The following is a 21,214-nucleotide window of genomic DNA, read 5'->3' on the forward strand; positions in this document are numbered from 1 at the left end:
ATACTAACATGCTTGTGTTTTGTTTTTGTCTTTGACAAATGAAAACAGTCAGGAGTTAACTGACTTATGCTCTTTGCACCCCATGCAATCAATGCCTCTTTAATTTTAAAACAATGCCTGGGACAATAGCTCAACAAAACTGATGATTTCAGCCACATGTAGTTCAAATCTATTTATTTATATTATATGAACAAGAATGAACTATTGTAATAGAAGTTTTTTTTTTTTTTTTAATGCAAAGACATAGAGGAGTCTTGAATGAAAAAAAAAGATTTTAAACTGTCAGATGATAATAAAGGAGAATACGTTTTACAAACAAAATTGAATCATAGCCAATTAAAAAGGGCATTAAATGAACTATGGATACAGAATTAATAGGTTTTCTAACACCTACTAATGAAAAAAAGTGATTATACACTACTCCAATGGTTGTCAAATATGAATATGCAAATGAAATTAAGGTTTTTTTTTGCATTAAAAAATTTTCAATTTTCACAATGAAAAACTAACAATTGGAATAGTAATTTTCAATCTCACATAAGGAGAAACACCTTAAAATTCAGGGAGGGAGAAAGGATGTTATAAAGTCTCTAATTCTGGGTTTTTAACTAAAAAAGTTACTGATGGTGAAGTCAGGAACACTTTTTTCTTGCTTGATTATGAAAATATTTTAATCTTTATTGTGCTAAAAACTAATGACATTCTTCCTTTTACAACACAAAACTAAATGATTTTTTTTTTGTTTTTGTGATTGTTAAAATTAATAAATCATGCAAACTAATTCCACTCTCAAAATTTCAAGGCAAACTTGAGCAAACAATAAGCACATGAAAGAAGAAACATCACTAAGATACCAGATTTTTATAAATCTGTGAGAATATCAATTACTTCACATAAAAAATCACACACTCAAATAGCGAAATGACATTGATAATAATTTTATGCTTAAAGCATACAGTACCAGACAAATATTCAATTCAGTTATTTGTGCAAAACATAATGAATGTTTAAAATAATTAAAACAGAACCAAAGTTATTTCAGCTCATCTGAAAAGTTTTACTTCATACCATTTACATATTATTTGTTTACAATAAACATGTCAATCATACCTTTTATGGCCATACTCCAAATGAGGAGGAAAATATGCACACACACCTTTATATATCTTAGTATATAAAAATCTTCTGTGCGGACGTTTGTCACCAAAAGGCTTTTAAACGGCTGGACCGATTTTGATCAAATTTTTTGTGTGAAATTAAGTTGTGGCAAGCATGGTTTCGAAGCGCGATGGATCAATTCAGAAACGTTTTTGTTAATTAATTAATTTAAACATTGGACGTTTATATCTCCCAAATGATTAATATTTATTTTAACCTATTGTTGAGCGAGAACTGAAATAAATATTTAACCCGTTGCCAAAGGACAATAAGAAAGCCAACTCTGCTTTTTGTAATGAAATTTCCTACTGTGATATGTCAATTGAGAATAGGTAAAACGTAGAGAGAGAGAGTGAAGCCTTTATTTCTCTTGAAAGCAACGATTTTAGTTTTCGAGATATATTTTAAAGTAAAGTACTGGAGATTCACTCAAAACGTGTGTTCTGTAGTCGTAATTGAACCATGTGACCAGATCGGTGCTTTAGGTTTTCCTAACCAAGTGATCAGAAAGTACTATACCTAGCAACATTTGTTTCTCGGCTGAAATCCATCTGAGTTTTGGCACCAATGTCAAGAATACTTTTAGGATTATCTAACTAATCAGTACATTATTAAAGGAGAAGATGATAGAATTTAAAGACGAAATAAGTTCTATTTTCGTCCAGATAAATTACAACAAGGTAGTTCTGTACATAAAAGATCATTGCAGTGGAAGATCTTTATCTTTGGTGGAAAGAAAAAAATAGGCAATAGATGAAATTTAAAAAGTTTTTGTTCAAAAGATCGGACCTCTAATCGGTCGGAGTTAGCTTCGCTCACTGATCGGCTGGATTACAGTAATGTGGTGGCTTGGCGACTTTGGCTATAAACAATAGAGTTGCGTGATCATTTGTTTACATTTTAAAGCTACTGTTAATGTAATTTATTCTTTTTTTTTTTGTTTATTTGGCGAAATATTTCAAATTGCAAAGAATTGTTTTTCGTTTTTAAAGAGTGTTCATTTTAGTTGTAGAATGTGTTTATTTTACAGCGGGAGGTGGGGGGGGGGGAGGGGGATGAGTTATTTTCATTTATTCAGAGAACTGCTTTTACCTTTATCATTTTTTTAAACGATATCCTTTCGATTGTTTTATTCTTTTTCATATGAGGGATGTTGCAGCGGGATTTCCTGTTTGTTCTAGATGGGTAGTTAGTTTTTTTACACTTAATATCTGAGGACGCTTTTTATCCTTTGAGTATGGCTGAAGGAACAAACCATTAAGTGAAAGAGAAAAAAAAAAGTAAATAAAACAACTGCTCAGTGAGCATTGGATAAAGCAAGTTGTAATAAATGTATGCATTCTGACACCGTAGCAGCTTAAAACATTTTTTTTACTTATTTTTTTCAACAGAACAGTTCAAACACTTGATAGTTTATTGAAATTTTTTAACTTTTCAATTTACAAAGTTTAAACAGAACAACGTCTGTTGGATCCTCTAGTATATATATATGTTTTTTTTAGCAATTCTCTCTTTCAGACTTAAATAAGAATCTTAACAAGAAATCTCTTAAAAAAAAAAAAAAAAAAACCTCTGCATTATATGAGACTAAGAAACAATTTCATCAACATTTTAGTTGTTCAAGCATATCGAAATTTTTAAATTTCTTCAGTTGTCAGAAACTTTCTATTTTTCCTTCCATTTTCAAACTTTAGATAAACAGCCTGCTTCTGTGAAATTATGTTTCATCAACTTCATATTTAGAATGAAAAAGATGCAAAGTGGCCATTTATGAATAAACAAAGCGATGTTTCTACTCAGTGTGGGGAACTTCCACTTTCAGTGATGTTGAAGGGAAAGTCAGTTCACAAAACTAATACGTATTCAATACCCAATAAAGAAGGTGATACGTAAGCCCCACGCTTTCCTTCCAAAAATTTTCATGTTGTGGGATGAGGAACTCACTTTAGCTCCAAAATTCGGTACTAGAGAAAAACTTGCTATATAGCCATTTCGCGTAAATAGAATTCGTTATAGCGGTTGTTCACTGTGGTTTAAAATTGCACATTAAAGTAAAGTAAGCATTCTTAGTTATGTTTCATATTTCGAATATATATTTATTATTTGTTTGAGTACAAATACCAGTACCGTTTGGCATATTTTTCCTATTTCTTTATTTTTTCTTTTTTTACTGACAGAGTGTTGATATATTAACATAATAAAAGTCAATTATTAAATATTGTAAGTTTTTGAGATTATTCAGTAAAATTGAAAAATGCTTTTATTTCATTTTATCAGTGGCGTAAGAAAGGAGATGGTGTCCACGCCCGGGCCTCTAGCTTGAAGTTCAAAATCAATTAATTTGTTCCTACAAAACATAAATTCCTATAAAACTAACTCCTAATGAAAATTAAAGTTTTTATTTTTTTGTTTAAAAGATGTTTTTCATCATATAAATCAATTTTATGAAATTGTATGTCTGTATAAAATTTAAATCAAATTATGATTACATCTATTTGCATTTTCAAGTAGCCGAGTTGCACTTCTTGCATGAAACATTCACTGTCAGGAAAGGATTAAACTTTGAAGACTGAATTCCTTCAACTTATAAATCATTTCTTGCAGTGAATATTCCTAAAAATTGTAAAAAAATGTTTGGAATGAAAAATTGGCTGAGTAAAGGAAAGAAAAAATAAACAATTCTTAGTAATATCCCATGTTTAAATGAGAAAATTTATTAATCTGAACCACTTTTTGAATTTTTTTGTGCAATCCTCAAATGGTGTGTATGTGTATGCTTTTTTTAGCAAAGTAGCGATTACTTTTCAAAAGTAGTTTGTAGTTGCTACATTTTGAAAAAAGTAGTTGTTGTTGTAGTTAACTACATTTGTAATAAAGTAGTTGTAGTTCGCTACGAAAAAATATAGTTTTTCCTACCATTGAAGTTAATACAAAGAATACATAAAATAGCCTTAAATAAAAGGGCTTTTCAATGAAAAGTAATAAACCATGGGAAAAAAACAATAATAAGGGTACACATAAGCAAATATAAAGCTGTGCTATGCTCTCTAACTGATATCTTTTAACACAATTTAAAACATTTTACAAATCTTCGATACCTCATTTATAGGTACTGTCTAATTTTGTTCAATGATATAACACATAGCAACCAAATTTGTTCAAAAATATCTCAGAATTTAACTATATTTCAATGGTGAAATTATTTTTAAGTTCATTATTGTTATTAAAGTAGTCTTTGTTTCACAAACAAGAAAATATTTATGTGTGTGAATTATTCATTTTGGGTACAACGTTTTAAATTACATTTTCACTAAATCTCGTTGATTAAGCATGAAATTCGTAACACCAGGAGTCTAAAAAAGATGAAAAGAATAAATTAGCCATGAAGTGAGTTTTTGAATAGTATGACAAAAAATGTGCATTCATATTAGGAGCTATCAATTAATTTTATTGGTGAGGAGGGAAAAAGGAAGACAGGGAGGGGGTGGGTGGGAGGCTCCTTTTAAAAATCCTTAAAATTGTGATGGGCAAGTTAGAAGCGCGTGACTAAGAATCTATTTTTGACTGTCAAAGCATGGATGCCATATAGGGACGCAAGTGGGTGCTTAAGCCCCCCCCCCCCCTTGGAAATGAGAACTCCCTTGCTTTAAGTACTTTTTTCTTTGCAAAAATTTAAAAACATTTTTTCTCCAGCCATTAATGAATAAGTTATCAAAAACGTCCAATTTTAAGAACACAAATCTGTACTGAAATCTGTTTCGCTGGGGAAAATATCTTGCTAAACTATGGGGAAATACGTGAGCCCCCCCCCCCTCCCTTAAAGTTTTGCATATGGTCGCCCATGTGTCAAAGCATAAGCAAAGCTACATGAAATGTGATGAATCTTTTAGTCCGGAAATTCACGAAACAAAAGAGCAAGGTAGAATAGTACCTTTCAGAAATTTAATCTGAAAATTGATCTTTTTTGCTTTAAGTTTTGAACTCTTATGCTATGCCACTAGCCTTAGATAGTCATGTTGCAATTCTAAATCACAGTAATTTTCATCGGGTCAAAAAGTGTATTTATTATTCAATTTATAACTTGCTCAATCCATTTGCCCAAACTAGACATTTTTACACACATAATTGCACTTTATTCTCGAAATTTTGAAATTTGGCTCTTAATACTGATATATTTGGATATACGGAACCATTATGTATTATAATATGAAGTATCAAGTTTCTAAAAAGTTTTATTGTATTTAAAAAATGATTTGTATGTGTTGTGGGCCTGACTGTGTGTACAAACCATTATTTTTCAAGTACAAAAATCATTTCAGAAACTTTATACTTCGTATTATGATACCTAATGACTTCTTTTGTTCGAGTATATCGATATTAAAAGGCAAAGTTTAAATTTTAGGAACAAAGGGCAAAACCGTGCCCATAAATTAAGATTTTAAGTTTGGTTAAAGTTTGTCTAAAATACAGCATTATTCTGCTGTGCCGTGACCTCCGTTTTATATGATGGGATACTGTTTAAAAAACAGTTGCTTTTCAGATTTAAAAAAACAACATAAGCCTAAGAAATATTTACAGTAATACCATATTTAATTGCTACTAAAATAATAACTATTTTTAATTTATGAAAGTATCAAACATGTGCTAATATGAAAAGTCATTTGCTCTTCATTGCACACGTAATTATTTTATTTTTTGCTTAATATTAAGTAAAAATGAAAACAAAGGGCCGGGTGGGGAGTGATTATAAAAATTTCAAAACTCTACAAAAATTGATATTTAATTTCAACTGAATTTTTAAAAACTTGTTTTCTTTTATTTAGGGTTAAAGACATTTGCAAAATGACTCATCTTTGTTTTCACGTTCAAAAAAAAAAAAAAGACGATAAAAATAAAAAGGAGCTTGCCTTCTGAATGTCAATTTTCAATATATTTTTACAGATCTGGAAAAATTCCCTTGAATTATCTTTAAATAAAGAGTCAAACATTTACAATGTTGTTTAACAATTCTGCTGAAATTAGCACATTTTTGTTTCTTTCAGAAATTATGACACTGTACTAAGCATTGATATTTAAACACACTTACTATTTGCGACATACAAACATGCTGAAGAAGACTGCTCTGCCACAAACAAGATAGTTTGCAACAACGAATGCAGGAAAAGAGCATATCAGAAGATCATGTAGCATTCCACATAAAACACATGTAATTAGCACTACTCTACATGTCACACAATTCACAGTCACCATAGCTACCTAAAGATGACATCCACTGGTAAAATAATTACCTCTCTCACTTTCCTTGCTCTGACGTCCTGCTGCTTGTTCAATAATGTCGTTGACTACCATTAAATCTGAAAGAGAAATAAACAATGTTTAAATGTGATCTCTCAATCATACAGAAAATATTCTTTAAAAATCAAACAAAAAGAACCCATGGAAGGTCATTGTGACCTCCCAAAAATTTCCTTAGTTGGCAAATTTTCTCCGATGATTCAGCAAAATTATCATCATATTCTCCGCAAAATTTGGAGTTACATTTGGAAAATCGAGAGTTTCCACCCTCCCAAAAATGTAACTTTGGGGTGCCCTTACTAACAAAGGTATGTATGGGATCTGTGGTCTAATATAATGAAGTATATTTCTTAGATCTATTTTTGTCAGATTGCACACACAATTTTTATGAATTTTAAATTACTTTTTCAAAAATAAGTACAGTTGAACTCTCTTAAAACAAACATGGTTAATGCTAAATCATGAATGAACAAATATTTTGTTTATTAATTTTGATTTGACATATATATATATATATATATATATATATATATATATGCATACCTTTAAAACCTGCGTGTATACTACATGCATTAAAATTAAAGCTTTGCTTCAGAAAAAAAAAAAAAAAAAAAAATCTGACCTCTTAACTGAAAATTTCCGATATTGAATACTATATTTTTCTTTGGTACTCTCCTCTCCTGTAAAATTACCATAATGTGACTTATGTTCTTCTGGCTCTGAGGCACAGAACTGTACTAACATGTTTTTGCAAACATGAGTGTGGAGTGGTAAGTAGCAAAAAACTTTCATGGGAGGAAAGGGGTTCATTAATACATATACACATTATATATGTGAGACATATAAATATTTTGCAAAAAAATCCTGGAGAGGTTACAATTTACAAGCTGGGAAATTATTTCTCTGATAAAACAGGTCCTTTACAAATTTCTAAATACAAAACAAACCTTAGCCAGACGAATAACATAAAAAAAAAAAAAAAAAACTTTCAAGCACCTAAATTTCCTTATTGCACATCAATTTTACATTGATAATTTGATACCAGGTTAACATTTCCTCTGTTTTCAATTTTGAATTGAATTACATTTTTTGCCTCACACACCACCACCACCAACAAAAAAAAAAAAAAAAAAAAAAAAAAAAAAAAAAAAAAAAAAAAAAAACATATCCCAAAATCAGTTTTCCAAAATCAATCACATACACAAAGTTTATATACATAGTTTACCTTTCATGTCAACTACTGTCTGTCTATGAGGCTCAGAAAATGGACTATCATGTGTCTTTTTTGACAAGCCACAGTCATCAGAGTCGGGTGAATCCTAAAAATTAATATTAGAGAAATGAAAAACAAAAACTACAATGATTCGAAAAAGTCACAAGTACAATTTTAAAAGGAAAAGTAAAATTAGAATTTTTTATATCAATGCAAATATTTTAAAGCTAAAAATAGAATACTCATGGTAGACACAATAAACCAAGGAGAACATTATTAAAATCAAACAAAGTTATGTCTGACTGAAAATTAAATTTATATAAAATATTAAATTTTTAAACAGCAATTTTTCTTAAATATACATTCACACATAATATGCAATACTAATTATGCTGATATTTCAAACCATTTTTCAATCACATTAATAAACTTCAGGAAACGTTAAAATGACACACCCAAAATATTAGAGCCAATAATTTTCAGCACCCAAAACAATAATATCTGTCTCCCTTCAAAAAAATTTTGAATTTTTTTTACGATGACTAACATTGGTAAAAGAAAGATTGAAAGGAAAATAGTCAAAAGAAAATATAACAGCACATTCTGTAAAATATTTAACTGCATGAATTGTACTTATATCAATCTTTTTACTTTCAACTGAGAAAACAAGTATACATCTAGAAAAGTACAAGTAAAATTCAAATCCCACTATCAAATTGGATGTAAAATGTATGGTTAAATTAAAAACAGAAAGCTATTGCATTCGTTAGTATTGATATAATCTTATATTAAACAAAAGCAGAAAAAACAAATTGATCTGTTTTACTTAAAATTGCAGTTACTTATTAGCTCAAAGATTTTCATGCACAGAGAAAATACAGCACAAAATATAGAAAGATTATGCAGCAAAGAAGTTTGAATGAAAATGTTGCAGGGCAGAGAAATGTTTGTTTAATGTTATAAAATGTGTTTTCTCACTAACTTTCAAAGATTCCAAGAGTCGATAATTTAAGGGTTATTGCAACTTCGTGGTGGAACTTGACTTCATTTAAGGTGCAAGTTGAAAAATTTAACTCATTTTCTATTCAAAGAATGTATGTATTCAATTTCAAGGCTTCGGCAAAAAATGTCAAATTATTATTCAGTTTAAAATATTGAAAAAAAATTCTAGTTACGTTATTTTCCAAGTTACATTTAAATAAAGCACTTTTTTCAATTTAATTTCAGAGAAGCACTAGATCTTGCTTAGTCTGTACAAGTTACAGGCAAGCTTAACTTAATTACTGAGAAGTTAATTTTTGATAGGGCTTAATTTTATTACTGATCCAAAAAAGAAAAATAAACTTTTACACTAAAAAATGACTTATTCTATTTTTACGTTTTTATTCATAAGTTATGAAAAGATATTAATCTGGAAACTTAAATACATGAAGAGGTCAAAGTTATAAAGAAACCATGTATCAAGGGTGCAATGGTTTTCCAAAACAACTTTTTTTTTCTAGCATTTTTATTAAACAAATTGTAAGAAAATATTGAGGTCTCTAAAACACAGAAATTAAACTCCATATTGCAGAAATCAATAGTTTAGAATCAAGAAATAAATAAAAAGAAAAAAAAAACCTTCAATAAACAACTAGTTCCAGTTACTAAAATGTCTTCATTAGATCAGAGGTTAGATTAAAATGGAAGAAAACTAGGCAGGGAAGAACCAATTAAAAATTGATAACAGGAAAAAATCTAATCCATACAATAAAAATAATAAACTGATTTTTGCTTCCCTCTAAAAACGATAATACTTTTATTTAAAAACAAATCCAAATAATGCATAAAGAAATTATTACAAAAATATCAAATAATCTGAGAGTTATAACTTGCTATTGAAGAAATAATTCAAGTCTCTTTTGATGGCACTTTAAACTACAAAATGTAGCAATATGTAATAATGAACTCTTCAGTAGTTTTATTTAATAGATTCATTATAACAGTAGAGTTTTTAGAAACAATAAATCTCTAAGCCATAATTATTATTCTTCCTAAGTAATAAAGCAAGATTCCAAATGCCTAAGTTCAAAATGAACCAAAATTTAATCAAAGGCAAATGCACCAATATAAAAAATCATGATTTGAATTCAGATTCACAAGTGTAATACTAGATCGCAGAAAAAGAACGCCAATCATGATTTGGATTCAGATGCACAAGTGTCATGCTAGATCACAGAAAAGAACGCCAATCATGATTTGGATTCAGATGCATATATGTGTCATACTAGATCGCAGAAAAAGAATGCCAATGCTATTCGTTTTTACTTTGTTTGGATTAATAGATCTATTATGCAACTGTTAACTGTCATAATAATTGTTAGAAGCCCTTTAAAGTTGTGCCTAAGCAACATATACATTCTAAAGAAAAGCGAGATTAGGGTTTTTTAAGAGCAGGATTGCAAATAGTAATCAGGGCAAGTACACATGTGTGGAGACCAATCCGGAACATTACAGTATTTTCTTTTTCGTTCAAATGGCAACAGTGACTTATCAAAAATCAAGGCATTTAGAACAGAAGAAGAAGAAGGCAATAACCTCAAAACAGAGGCCTTGTAGGATCCTTGAGCGTGACCTCAGCTGATCTTCCTTTGTCAAACCTTTGCTATATACATCCACATGTGAAGTGTATGAAATTCTAGATAGATGAGATGTGTAACTGGAATGCCTTGATGTTAAATTTGTGTTATAATGTACAGGGATAACTATGGCTCCATCTTCCTCGGACATAGGGGTTACAGCTTTGCTATCATCAGCATATGGCAGGTGCTCTTGAGCATCTTTGTAGGTGTTGAGGACCAAGGGCTTTCTGTCACCACAACGACGGCCATTGCGCCAGCTCACGCTGTACTGACTTCCCCGGCTAGCACGCCGAATATTAAATGGAGAACCAGGAAGACTTAGGCTGGCCTAGAATTGAGAATATTTACCCTTTTTCAGTTAACATGCTCTATTTTTCTACACATCAATTGCCTTGCTTGCAGTCACTGTAGCACTATGCTTGATACCTTTTCATTTTCTTTGTTTCTTGACAAACACAAACATTTCAGAAAAGAGTTTGTTCATTTGTTGTCCTAATTTCATCTAGTTTGTTTTAGTACAAAGTATACCTAACCCACGATTATAATGGACAATGTTAAAAAATGAATGAAGTTTTAGTGCAGAAGCAAGCTTGCTGCATTAACAAAAGATTTTTCTAGAATAATCTTTGATAAGATTTGAACTTTTCAAGACAAGCATTAAAAGTGAGTTTTTTCAGTTTATGAATAATCAAATAAACTTTAATTAAATGATAAAAGCTGAATGTTTTAAAGGATAAGTGTACAGTGCTGAGTGCAATTATCTGCAAGAATATTCAAGCAGCTTAATAAGCTTGAGATTTGCATAGTTCAGAGACTTTAAGCAAAGCAGCAGTACACAAAATACAATGATCAAAATACATTTTAAAATAAACTAATTATAATGAAAGGTTGAAGATTAAGAATTCTTAACATAAAAGAAATTTCAAAATTGCAATATTTTATCTTAATTCAAGTATAAACATAAGTATAGAAAGAAAAATTGAAATTCTTCAACCTTTCATGCACAAAAACTTTTTTTTTTTTTCAAAATACAGGTATCATTGATGACTATGTTAGCAAAAAAGAAAAAAAAATGTTTCTTATTCAAAAAACTAATTGTAAGTATAAATGATGAATTATAATTTCAGAAAACCTTCTTCAATTATCTATCAAAAAAGCTTTTCTATTAATAATAAAAATAACTTTACATTAAAATTATGGTATGGAGTATATTACGTAAAATATACAACAGAGTATAAAAAAAACCCTTTATTTTTAAACTGTACTTAATGCTACATTTACAAAGGAGTTACTTATCTTGTGAAGTACATTATATATAAGAACGATAAAAGAGAAAGTTGACTTTAATTCTTAATAATGTCATGAACATATATTTAAATCACATAAAATTCCTTTATGAAAAAGTGCCTATGGAACTCAATTAACATCAATATTTAACTAATTATCATGAAATTTAATAATACATAAATCAATATGAACTACCTAGACTCTTTCTAAACAAGAATCCTTTTGTAAAAACAACTTTTTGTAGGTATAATAGATTATAACTTCAAGGATTGTAGATCAATTTAGAAGTTGAAACTATTAGAAACCGTTTACATTTTTTGTAAGCTATATAACTGTGCATAGGATTTACTTACAAGCGCTGACGTTTTCATGTGAGCAGCTGGATAATACATCATCAGAAGTAGGGCAAATCAGCAAAATACCAGTGTCTTTTAGTGCTTTTCACAACTGTAAGTATACCTGACCCTAATGTTATAGTTACAGCCATCTAATTTTATACCTTAGCAATGCAGCAAAAGCAAAATAAATAATAAAAATGCAGCTCATTCCTTTCTTTGTAAAAAATAATTAAAAAATACATACTTGAGGGCAATTTCACTTCAGAAAATTACAAGAAAATATCTGCTCATTAAATTTATAACCATCAACTGATGATAAAATTATTGCTAACAATATACATTTCAATCATTTATCACCATTAATATCATTTTTATTTTATTTATTGATTATTAGAATTAGAATTATTATTTTAAGCTGTACAAAGACATAAAGTCAAAAATTTAGCTTACCAGAAGAAAAGCGTTATTAATACTGTTGACCTCACTGAATCGGGTAACAGATAAATAAATACCCCACTTATAAGAATAAAACCTTCCAGATCCAAATATTTCCCCATAGATGCAATGTTAAAGATCCCCAGCAACTCAAATAATTTCCCCTGCATAAGCCAGTATGACTAATTGATCTATTTTTGCAAATGTTTTTACAAAAAAAAAAAAAAAAAAAAAAAGAAACAAAAAAAAAAATAAGAATTTAATAAAAAAATATATAACTAATAATAATAAATGAGTAAAAAATCTGAAAATACAAAACTGCAAGAATTTATAATGGATTAGGATGGAACCACAAAGTAGAGGGTTCCACAAAAAGCTTTCCCATGTGAAGTTTTGAAGCTGATACTTCTACCAGGGAACACAACTGCCAAAAACTAATCCCTATGCCAGGGAATAATCAAAGCTTTGAAACTCTAAGCGGCTATTGTAATGTTCTTTATAGTTTTGGGAAAAGACAATAGGCAACATTTTAAGACGCACAAGACATCCTAAAAATATTACTTTTTATAACGATTTTTCTAACTGTCTTACTTTATGAAAGAAAAGAGCATTAAAATTTTGAAAAAAGTTGCATTCTTTTCTTAAAACAAATTTAATACATTATTCTTTTTTTAATTTTTAAGGAAAGAACTTGGAAAAAAGAACATAAACAATATTGAACATTTGGGATGATGGGATTAAAACTATCATACCCGTGTGTCACAATTGCTTGTGTTTCTTTTTATTAGGACTTAAAAATTTACTATTTTATTTATTGCCCTCAAGTATTACAGTTTTTTTTTTCTTTTCTTTCAAAAGAGATATATTCAGTTAGTTCCATAAGAAAAATGAAAAGTAGCATAAATTCATAAATATTTTATGCTTGGCATAAAATAAGTACATTAAAAAAATGTATTTATTTATTTATTTTATTCAAAAGTTTAAAAGGAACGAGCTTCAAAAACATTTAATGCAAACAAATTTGTAAGAATTAAACAAAAGATATTGATATTAATAAGAAGTAAACATAAATTCTTCTTATAATTTAATACTTTAATTTAACACAATAATAAATAATTGACACAAAAAGCAAAAAAGGAAAAGAAACAGCAAATTTTTTTTGTTTTTAAAAATAAGAAAATATGTATCAGATTATAAAGACATCATTAGTGATATAGAAAAGCAAGGCAGTTTCAGGAAAAGCAGGTTTTAAAAGCAGAAAAGATGGCTGTTATTTAGATGAGAAGTCTAATTTGAACTACAGGATGAGCTGATAATTGATATCTCTTACAATTGCATTAAAAAACAGAACGAAAACCAATAGAAAAGTAACACAGATTTATTAACTATATGAATTGAAAAATAAGAAAATAATAAATTCATTTTAGTAATAAAATAAATGCATATTAGTGACTAAAAAAATAAACTGGACAAGCACCGAAAAATAAATAAATAAATTAGTATCATTAAATAATAAAGATTTGAAAAAATAAACCTCAATCCCCCCTTTTCCTTTAAATGGATTTAATTTGGTAAAGTGTTTTGCAGAATAACTGAAAATATTTAAAAACAATTTTTGCTTTAAAAATGCAAAACTTCAGCTGAATTTCAGCAAAGCATTTTGAATCATTTTCCATGACTATACTCATAGTTCCAATTGCTGCTATATAACTTAAAATGCTTATTTTTAATAGCAAGCACATTCTCAAAATATCTTTTTAAATTTGTGAAGGAAAAAAAATGATTAAATTGACTTCTTTAGAGAGGCTATTTATTCAAAAAAAAAAAATTACATTTTAATGAAATTGCAATAAAAATGCTTACAAAGCTAAAATACTAAAAAATACAATTATTAGATATCATTTATTCAGCCATCCACTTAAAGGAATGCTATGTATGATCTAATACAATAGATATACTAAGTCTGCACTAAGGCGGGCTTTTTGTAGTTCACATTGCTGCAAAGGAAGGATTACTACACCTATAAACTAGACCTTATTTAGTCTCTAAATCTGTCAGAAAACTACAATATTAGGTTTCTAAGAGTTATAATCTAATAACGGAAAACTACATTTGGTTTCCTATAAGGGCTAATGAAACTACCAGAAATAGATTACATGGAAAAAAAATGCAGATTCAAAACTACTTAAATATTTATATCTTTTTTATCTGAAAAAAAGAATGAATTAAAGAAATAACTAGAATATATCAAATTCTAAACATTTTTAAGTACAACAATTTAAGTGAAATAAAATTGCATGTGTAAAAGCATTTTTTAAACATACATAACATAATTACATCGCATACGTAATAAGAATATAAATTACCTGATCATGGTTATGACATTTTAAAACTGCCCACTGCAAAAAAATTGTCTAGTTTTGAAATCTACCTTGGCATCTATTACATATTTAAATGAGCAACTACTATCTAACAGATAGCAGTACATCAAATTTTAAAATGTAAACTAAATTTTGCTTAGTAAAAATGTGGCACAAGAAGGAGTTTAGAAATGTGCAACAATGCAAAATATGAAAGACATTTATATGCATAACTTCTCCGAATTTATCTCATTAAATAATATAGAAACCAACATAATTCAGGAAAAAATTAAAAAAAAAAAAAAAAAAAAATTGGGTATAACACACACAAAAAACAAATAAATAAAGAAATAAATAAATAAAATAAAAAAATTCCCCAAGATCATGAATTAGAAGCATTTGTGCAAATTAAAAAAATCTGCTGACAAAAGACTAATGCATTTTAAAGCATTCATAGAAGTTTTTTTTTTTTTTTTTTTTTTTTTAATATTTAGTTGAAGAAAAAATTAGAAATTCATTCAATCCATTAGCATGAACTTTAAAATGTTAATGTTGAGTGATAAACAAATAAAGGATAATTTTAATACATGTACATAACAGCTGGTATATTCAAAGGTTTATCATCAATGTTGCAGTCTCAAAAGTAATAAATAAAGTATTATCAAGCCTAATAAGTAATAAATTGAATTTTTGAAAAACCATTAAAAAATAAAATGAAAGAAAGAACTTTTGCAGTAGCTAAAGTTTTACAAAGATGTGAGATGAGATCATTTGTCAATGGTTGGCAATTTTTTTTTTTTTTTTATTTTTTTTAAGAGTTTGAAGAATTTACCGACATTGTGAAAATGATGATGAAAATTTAAAAGTTTAATATAAATTTGTAAAAAAATTATACCTAGTTAAAATTAACTTAAAGAACAATAACAATTTTTTTATATATATTTTTACTTAGCTGTTGCACAGCATTATATTTTCAACAAGTTTTTTGCAATTTACACTATAAACAACTGCATTCAATATATATATATATATATATATATATATATATATATATATATATATATATATATATATATATATATATATATATATATATATATATATAAGATAAATTATGTGCATCTTATTTTTAAGAAAGAATTTCGATGTTTCACAAAAAATAGAACAGTTTGTGCTGATTAATTTTAAGCTTTAATCACTCAAAAGAGCTGGACCAACATGATAATTTTGAAATTTATAGAGAGACATCTATGAAAGATGTTTCATAAGAAGAATGTTTCATAATGGTTTATTAGTTTTAACAAATGTTAACACTTAGAAGCAAAATTGATCCTTACTTTGAGCAAGAAAATACTAATTATTTAAGAAATATAGAATTTCTTTTTTTCCTGCTTATGTTTAGCAATCTTCACAAAAGGTCAAGCTAAATATCTTATTAAATAACAATATGCAGCAAATATTAATTCAGATACTTTTCCAGTTTTCAGGACACATCCTACTTTCCAATATTTTCTTACTTTCAAAATAAAAATACACTTCACAACTTAAAAAAAAAAATTATTTAAAACTCAATTGACTTGTAATTAAAACCTAACAACTGGTTCGAAAATTTGAACATAGCAAAAAGCCCCATTTTATAAATAGGCATTATGGTTAGCAACAAAATAGAAACTGACTATGAAATGCGGTGCATCAAAAGTACCCGGCATTGCCTGGGTCCGTAATAATTATGAGAAACAATTGCTACTTTCATTCATTATCTGTTTTAACTGAAAGAACTCAAAACACACTACTTTGAAAGGATTAAAAATCAAGCTTCTTCCTTACCCATAAAAGTAAAATAGTGCAAAGTATAAATAAAATAGTAAAAGAACAAAATAGTATTCATTTAGAAACGAAAGCAAAACACTCAAGGGCATGCAAATTTGAAGAACTTTCAAAGCATGAAATTAAACTTCATTTGTTTTAAAAAATTTATCAGTTGATTTTTTTTTTTTTTTGAACATAGAACCATCTCTATATAGCTATTGGAGTGAAATTGTACACTAAGAAGTTTTTGTGCTGTTTTATGGATTTGCCTAATTTAGTTGGTGGATTCGTTTACATCTAAACAAAAATGGTAATAGTTTGGTTACATGGTGAAAAGCGAGAAACGGTATTATGTAGTGGGGAGATAACATTTCCGGGCTTATTGGCCGTGGTCTAATTGGAGTAAATTCCAGACGTTTCGGCTTGCTTTGCTGCAGCCATCATCAGTGGTTTGAGTTTGGTGAGACTGATTCCTGGCTTTGGTGCCTCCGGTATTTAAGCAAACTGCTGCTGTGCTGCTGGTCCTGATTGGGGGGCATTTTCAAGCCGCTGGTGGAATAAGGTTCCTGATTGGATGAGTTTGCTTAAATACCAGAGCCACCGAAGCCAGGAATCAGTCTCACCAAACTCAAACCACTGATGATGGCTGCAGCAAAGCAAGCCGAAACGTCTGGAATTTCTACTCCAATTAGACCACGGCCAATAAGCCCAGAAATGTTATCTCCCCATACTGACGCTGGCCATGAAAGCCTTAAACGGTATTATGTAGTGTTCAGTTTCAAAAACAGTGACACTTAAAAAAATTTCTAAATTCCTCAGCGATTGAAATTTTTGAGCAAAAAAGTTAGACAAAATTCCTGCTGGTCGATTGGATAATGAGTAAGTGTCCAATCAGCAAAAATAAATTAAAAAAAAACATTAATTTTATTAAGGTTACATTAAAATGGAAAATAATCAGCCAAATCCATTTATTTATGTGCCAATCTTGTGGAAAAACGATACTTTAAGGTTTGACTTGAGAAAAACCTTGAATAGTATGACCGAAAAGCAAAACTATTCAACTCAAGAATTCTAGCTATCGACAGAGTTGAGATGATACACTAAATACTAAATGTAGTTGATGAAAGCTTTAGAACATGGAACCAAAAAGCTTATAATTCATTTTTTATTTTACTTAAAAATTTGGAACAGGTGCTATCTTCAGCAGAAAAATCAAAGCTTTCCACGGACATATAATGTTAATATTTGCAAGTATTTTTTCAACCCCATATTAAAGAATTTATATGAAAATTACCCCCTATGGAGGGTTTCGCCCCATTACGGGATGAAAAGTACCCTATGTGTTATTCTGATGCAGAAGTTATAGTATAGTAAAGTTTCATAAAAATCTATTCAGTAGTTCTTGCGTGAAGGAATAACAAACATCCTCACAAACTTTTGCATACATAATAGTATTAAAATAAGTTAAATAGAAAAGGAATGCATTCAGACAAAATAATAAAAATAAAATAATAATGAATAAGTTAGATATTGACAAGAATAAGTAGGAAATGAAGCCGATCCAAACAATATTAATCCAAATTCTCGAGGACAAAAAAAAAAAAAAAAAAAATGTTGGGAATTACAAATTAAGGTTAATTTAAAACTGAAATTTAAAAAAATAATAATAAATAATAACAAAAAAGGATATGTTTTTTGATAAGAATTCATAGGTTCATGAAATCTTGAAAATGAAATGTAACGTTAATTGAATTTAAAAAACAAATATAGCCGAGTTCAAACTAATTTCAAAGCTTGAATCATTTTTAGTTTATAAATTATGCCTAATGCATCATTTATACCATACTAAAAGCTTTTGCAGCTTTGGAAAGTAAAACAAATCAAAATTATTCTGTAAGTATAATTTTTTTTTTTTAATAAAAAGACGCCTTGAAAATTTTATAATTTTTTTAACTACTCTTTCTTGGCCACATTATTGCTCATACTGAAAATTTCTATAAAATCTCTATCAGTAAAATATTATTTCATAAGAATTTAAACATCACATAATAGATAAGGAACAAAGCAATAAATTGTGATATTTGTATGCATGATCCGAAATGATGCCGTCACAAATAATGAAATTTTTCAACAGAAAGAATAACGAAAAAATTCAGAACCTTGGAAAAAAAAAACAAAAAAACATCTACACACATATTCACTTAAATTCATGCAACAAACGTCCAATTACACTTTTATTTAACATTCCCACCAGTTTTATAATTTGAAGCAACATGTATTTTGTACAACATTTTTTAAGAGGCAAAGGAAAAAAAACACACGCACAACCAACACCATGTTGCAGAATATTATGCACAACAATGCTAAAATATAGAAAAAGAAAATGAATATCATAGGGATAAGGAAAAAACCACCATGGAGGGAAAAAAAAGCACAAGGAAATCAAAATGCAAAGTTTCTACACTCCAAAGTAAAAACATTCTGCAGAAAACAAAAAACTGCATATAAAAGCAAGGTAATACGCAATGTTGGAAAACTACAAACACCAATAACACAAGTGCATACTTCAAAACTAATGCAGAATGTGTTTTTGACTTCTAAATCAAGTTCAATATACAGGGTGATGAGTCAAAATGAATGGGCATACATTTTTAAATGAGCAGCCTTAAACATTTTTGCAAACTGATAAGAAAAACCTTGTCTTTATGTCTCTTAAGTTTAAATCTTTCGATGAAAATTCTGAAATCTATCATAAGGGAATTATATATACTTGGGAGAAATACAAAAAAGTTTTAAATTAATTAAGAAATGGAGTATGAAAATGAAAAAAAAAAAAGAAAATAAGGAAAATAACAAACATGTTCATCCATGGGAGGAGAATGAAACAATTACACAATTAAAAAAAAATAATAATGAAATATAAATTAGATAATAAAAATAATAAATTTACAAAATGAACTGATGAAGCAAAAATTCAATATGTATTAACAATCAATTTTTTTTATTTTATTATTATTTGTATTAATATTACATTTCAATATGCATCAAGTTTAAATAAGTAAAGAAAATTACTGCATATTTTATTAAGGAACAAATTGAAGGCTACTAAACATTGCCTTCACATAAAAAACAAGTCAATGCTTGTTAAAAGTATAATTTTTGTATTTTTATTTGAACATGCCAAAAAAAAAAAGACATTAAATATTCCAAAAGAGGATTTCCAAAATACTTTTTTTGCTTATATATTTCATTACTTAAAAAATATAAGTAATTTTGTAATTATTCACATGTTATTAGTGCAGAACGGTAACAAAATATTAACCGTTAAAGCAGTATCATTTTCATTATCATTGCTTTCTTTGAACTAAAAAGGGGAGACGTATAAAGCAGCCATGCTTTTTAAATCCGATATTCATATGCATATACAAAAGAGCTATAAGGGATGATTTGAATCAAAAGAAATTTTGTCACCCTGTATAGAAACTACTACAATGTTCTATATAACTACTAGGGAACAAGCAGTAGTCCTATCTCATTGATGATTACTACTACAGGTGGTTGTTCCTCATCTACTATATATAAGTTCAATTTCTCTCCTACCTTCCTTACTTTGCCATTCATATGTGACCTTGATTCTGAGCTTTCTCCATTTTCACTTTTGATGCTAGCCCTTTCCTTCATGTCTCGTTCATCCGTCATTTTATCTTGGCCAACAAACAACTCGTAGGATCTACAAGAGGAGCCAGACGGGCTTTTGACAGCGCCATCTGGAGGCGTCGCATTTAATGCTGCTTCCTGCTCAGCCTGGAATTAAGAGTTAAACTTGAATATGATAAAAATTAAGTACAATTTTAAATGCTTGAAAGTAAATTATGTGCTTTTAATTACTCATTCAAAAGGAGTTTATTAGAAAACACACAACATCAAGTTTCAAGGGTTCTTGTCCTCTTCTAGAAAGAACACATTCTGTTTTGATTGTTCTAAATATAAATAGTTGAAAATATTTTCTTTTGTGTTTTAATCCATTTATCGGCAAGACTATCTGAAAAGGAACCAAGTCCAAAAAAATGTAACTGTGGAAATCCTTTTACTACCAAGCTGTTAGTTATTAAAGGATGAATGAAAATAAATTATGACAATCAAATGAGTTCTATTCATTTGATGGTCCATAAGAATTATGATCTATTTCTATTATAAAACTTAACACCATTACTTTCAGTTATTTTTTTTCCAATGTTCTGTCCAAAACATTTGCACAGTATGTGCTAAACAAAGTATGCAACTGTTTTTATTATTAAACATTAGAAAAAATCATTAGAGTTAATGACACTCAATATTTTTCATGCAGAAAACAAAGAAACAAATCTACCCATCCATAATAAAAATAATAAATTTGAATTTATATGGGTGCTAGAAAGGAAAATGAACTAAATTCGTCTTCCAATGAGAGAAAAATAGACATTTTTTTTCCACCATCAAGTACTATTTGTATTGTGTCAAGTACTAAGGCATATTTAAGACGTCCAAATTGGGTTCTGGTAATACACATCGGGGAATAAAATGTATGAAGCAGTTTGTTTGTAGATAAAATCATTTGAATAGCATTTCTTAATGACATTAAAAAATAAAAACTTTTATCATAGAACATGAAGACCCAGAAAATATAAAAGAAATCTATGAGCTTACAAGCCGATTAGC

The 21,214-nt window shown here is 28.5% G+C and overlaps 1 protein-coding gene across 1 annotated transcript in view; it reads right to left on the bottom strand.

Annotated features, from left to right (window-relative positions):
* The window catches only part of LOC129229533 (sodium channel protein para-like), a 180,100-nt gene that overhangs the window by 78,892 nt on the left and 79,994 nt on the right, over positions 1–21,214 (bottom strand). The window contains 4 exon segments of the mRNA XM_054863858.1: positions 6,447–6,512; positions 7,679–7,772; positions 10,244–10,663; positions 20,117–20,338. Coding sequence (XP_054719833.1) covers positions 6,447–6,512; positions 7,679–7,772; positions 10,244–10,663; positions 20,117–20,338 — 802 coding nt within the window.

The sequence above is a fragment of the Uloborus diversus genome, chromosome 1 (genome assembly GCF_026930045.1).
Source record: "Uloborus diversus isolate 005 chromosome 1, Udiv.v.3.1, whole genome shotgun sequence".
Taxonomy (NCBI): domain Eukaryota; kingdom Metazoa; phylum Arthropoda; class Arachnida; order Araneae; family Uloboridae; genus Uloborus; species Uloborus diversus.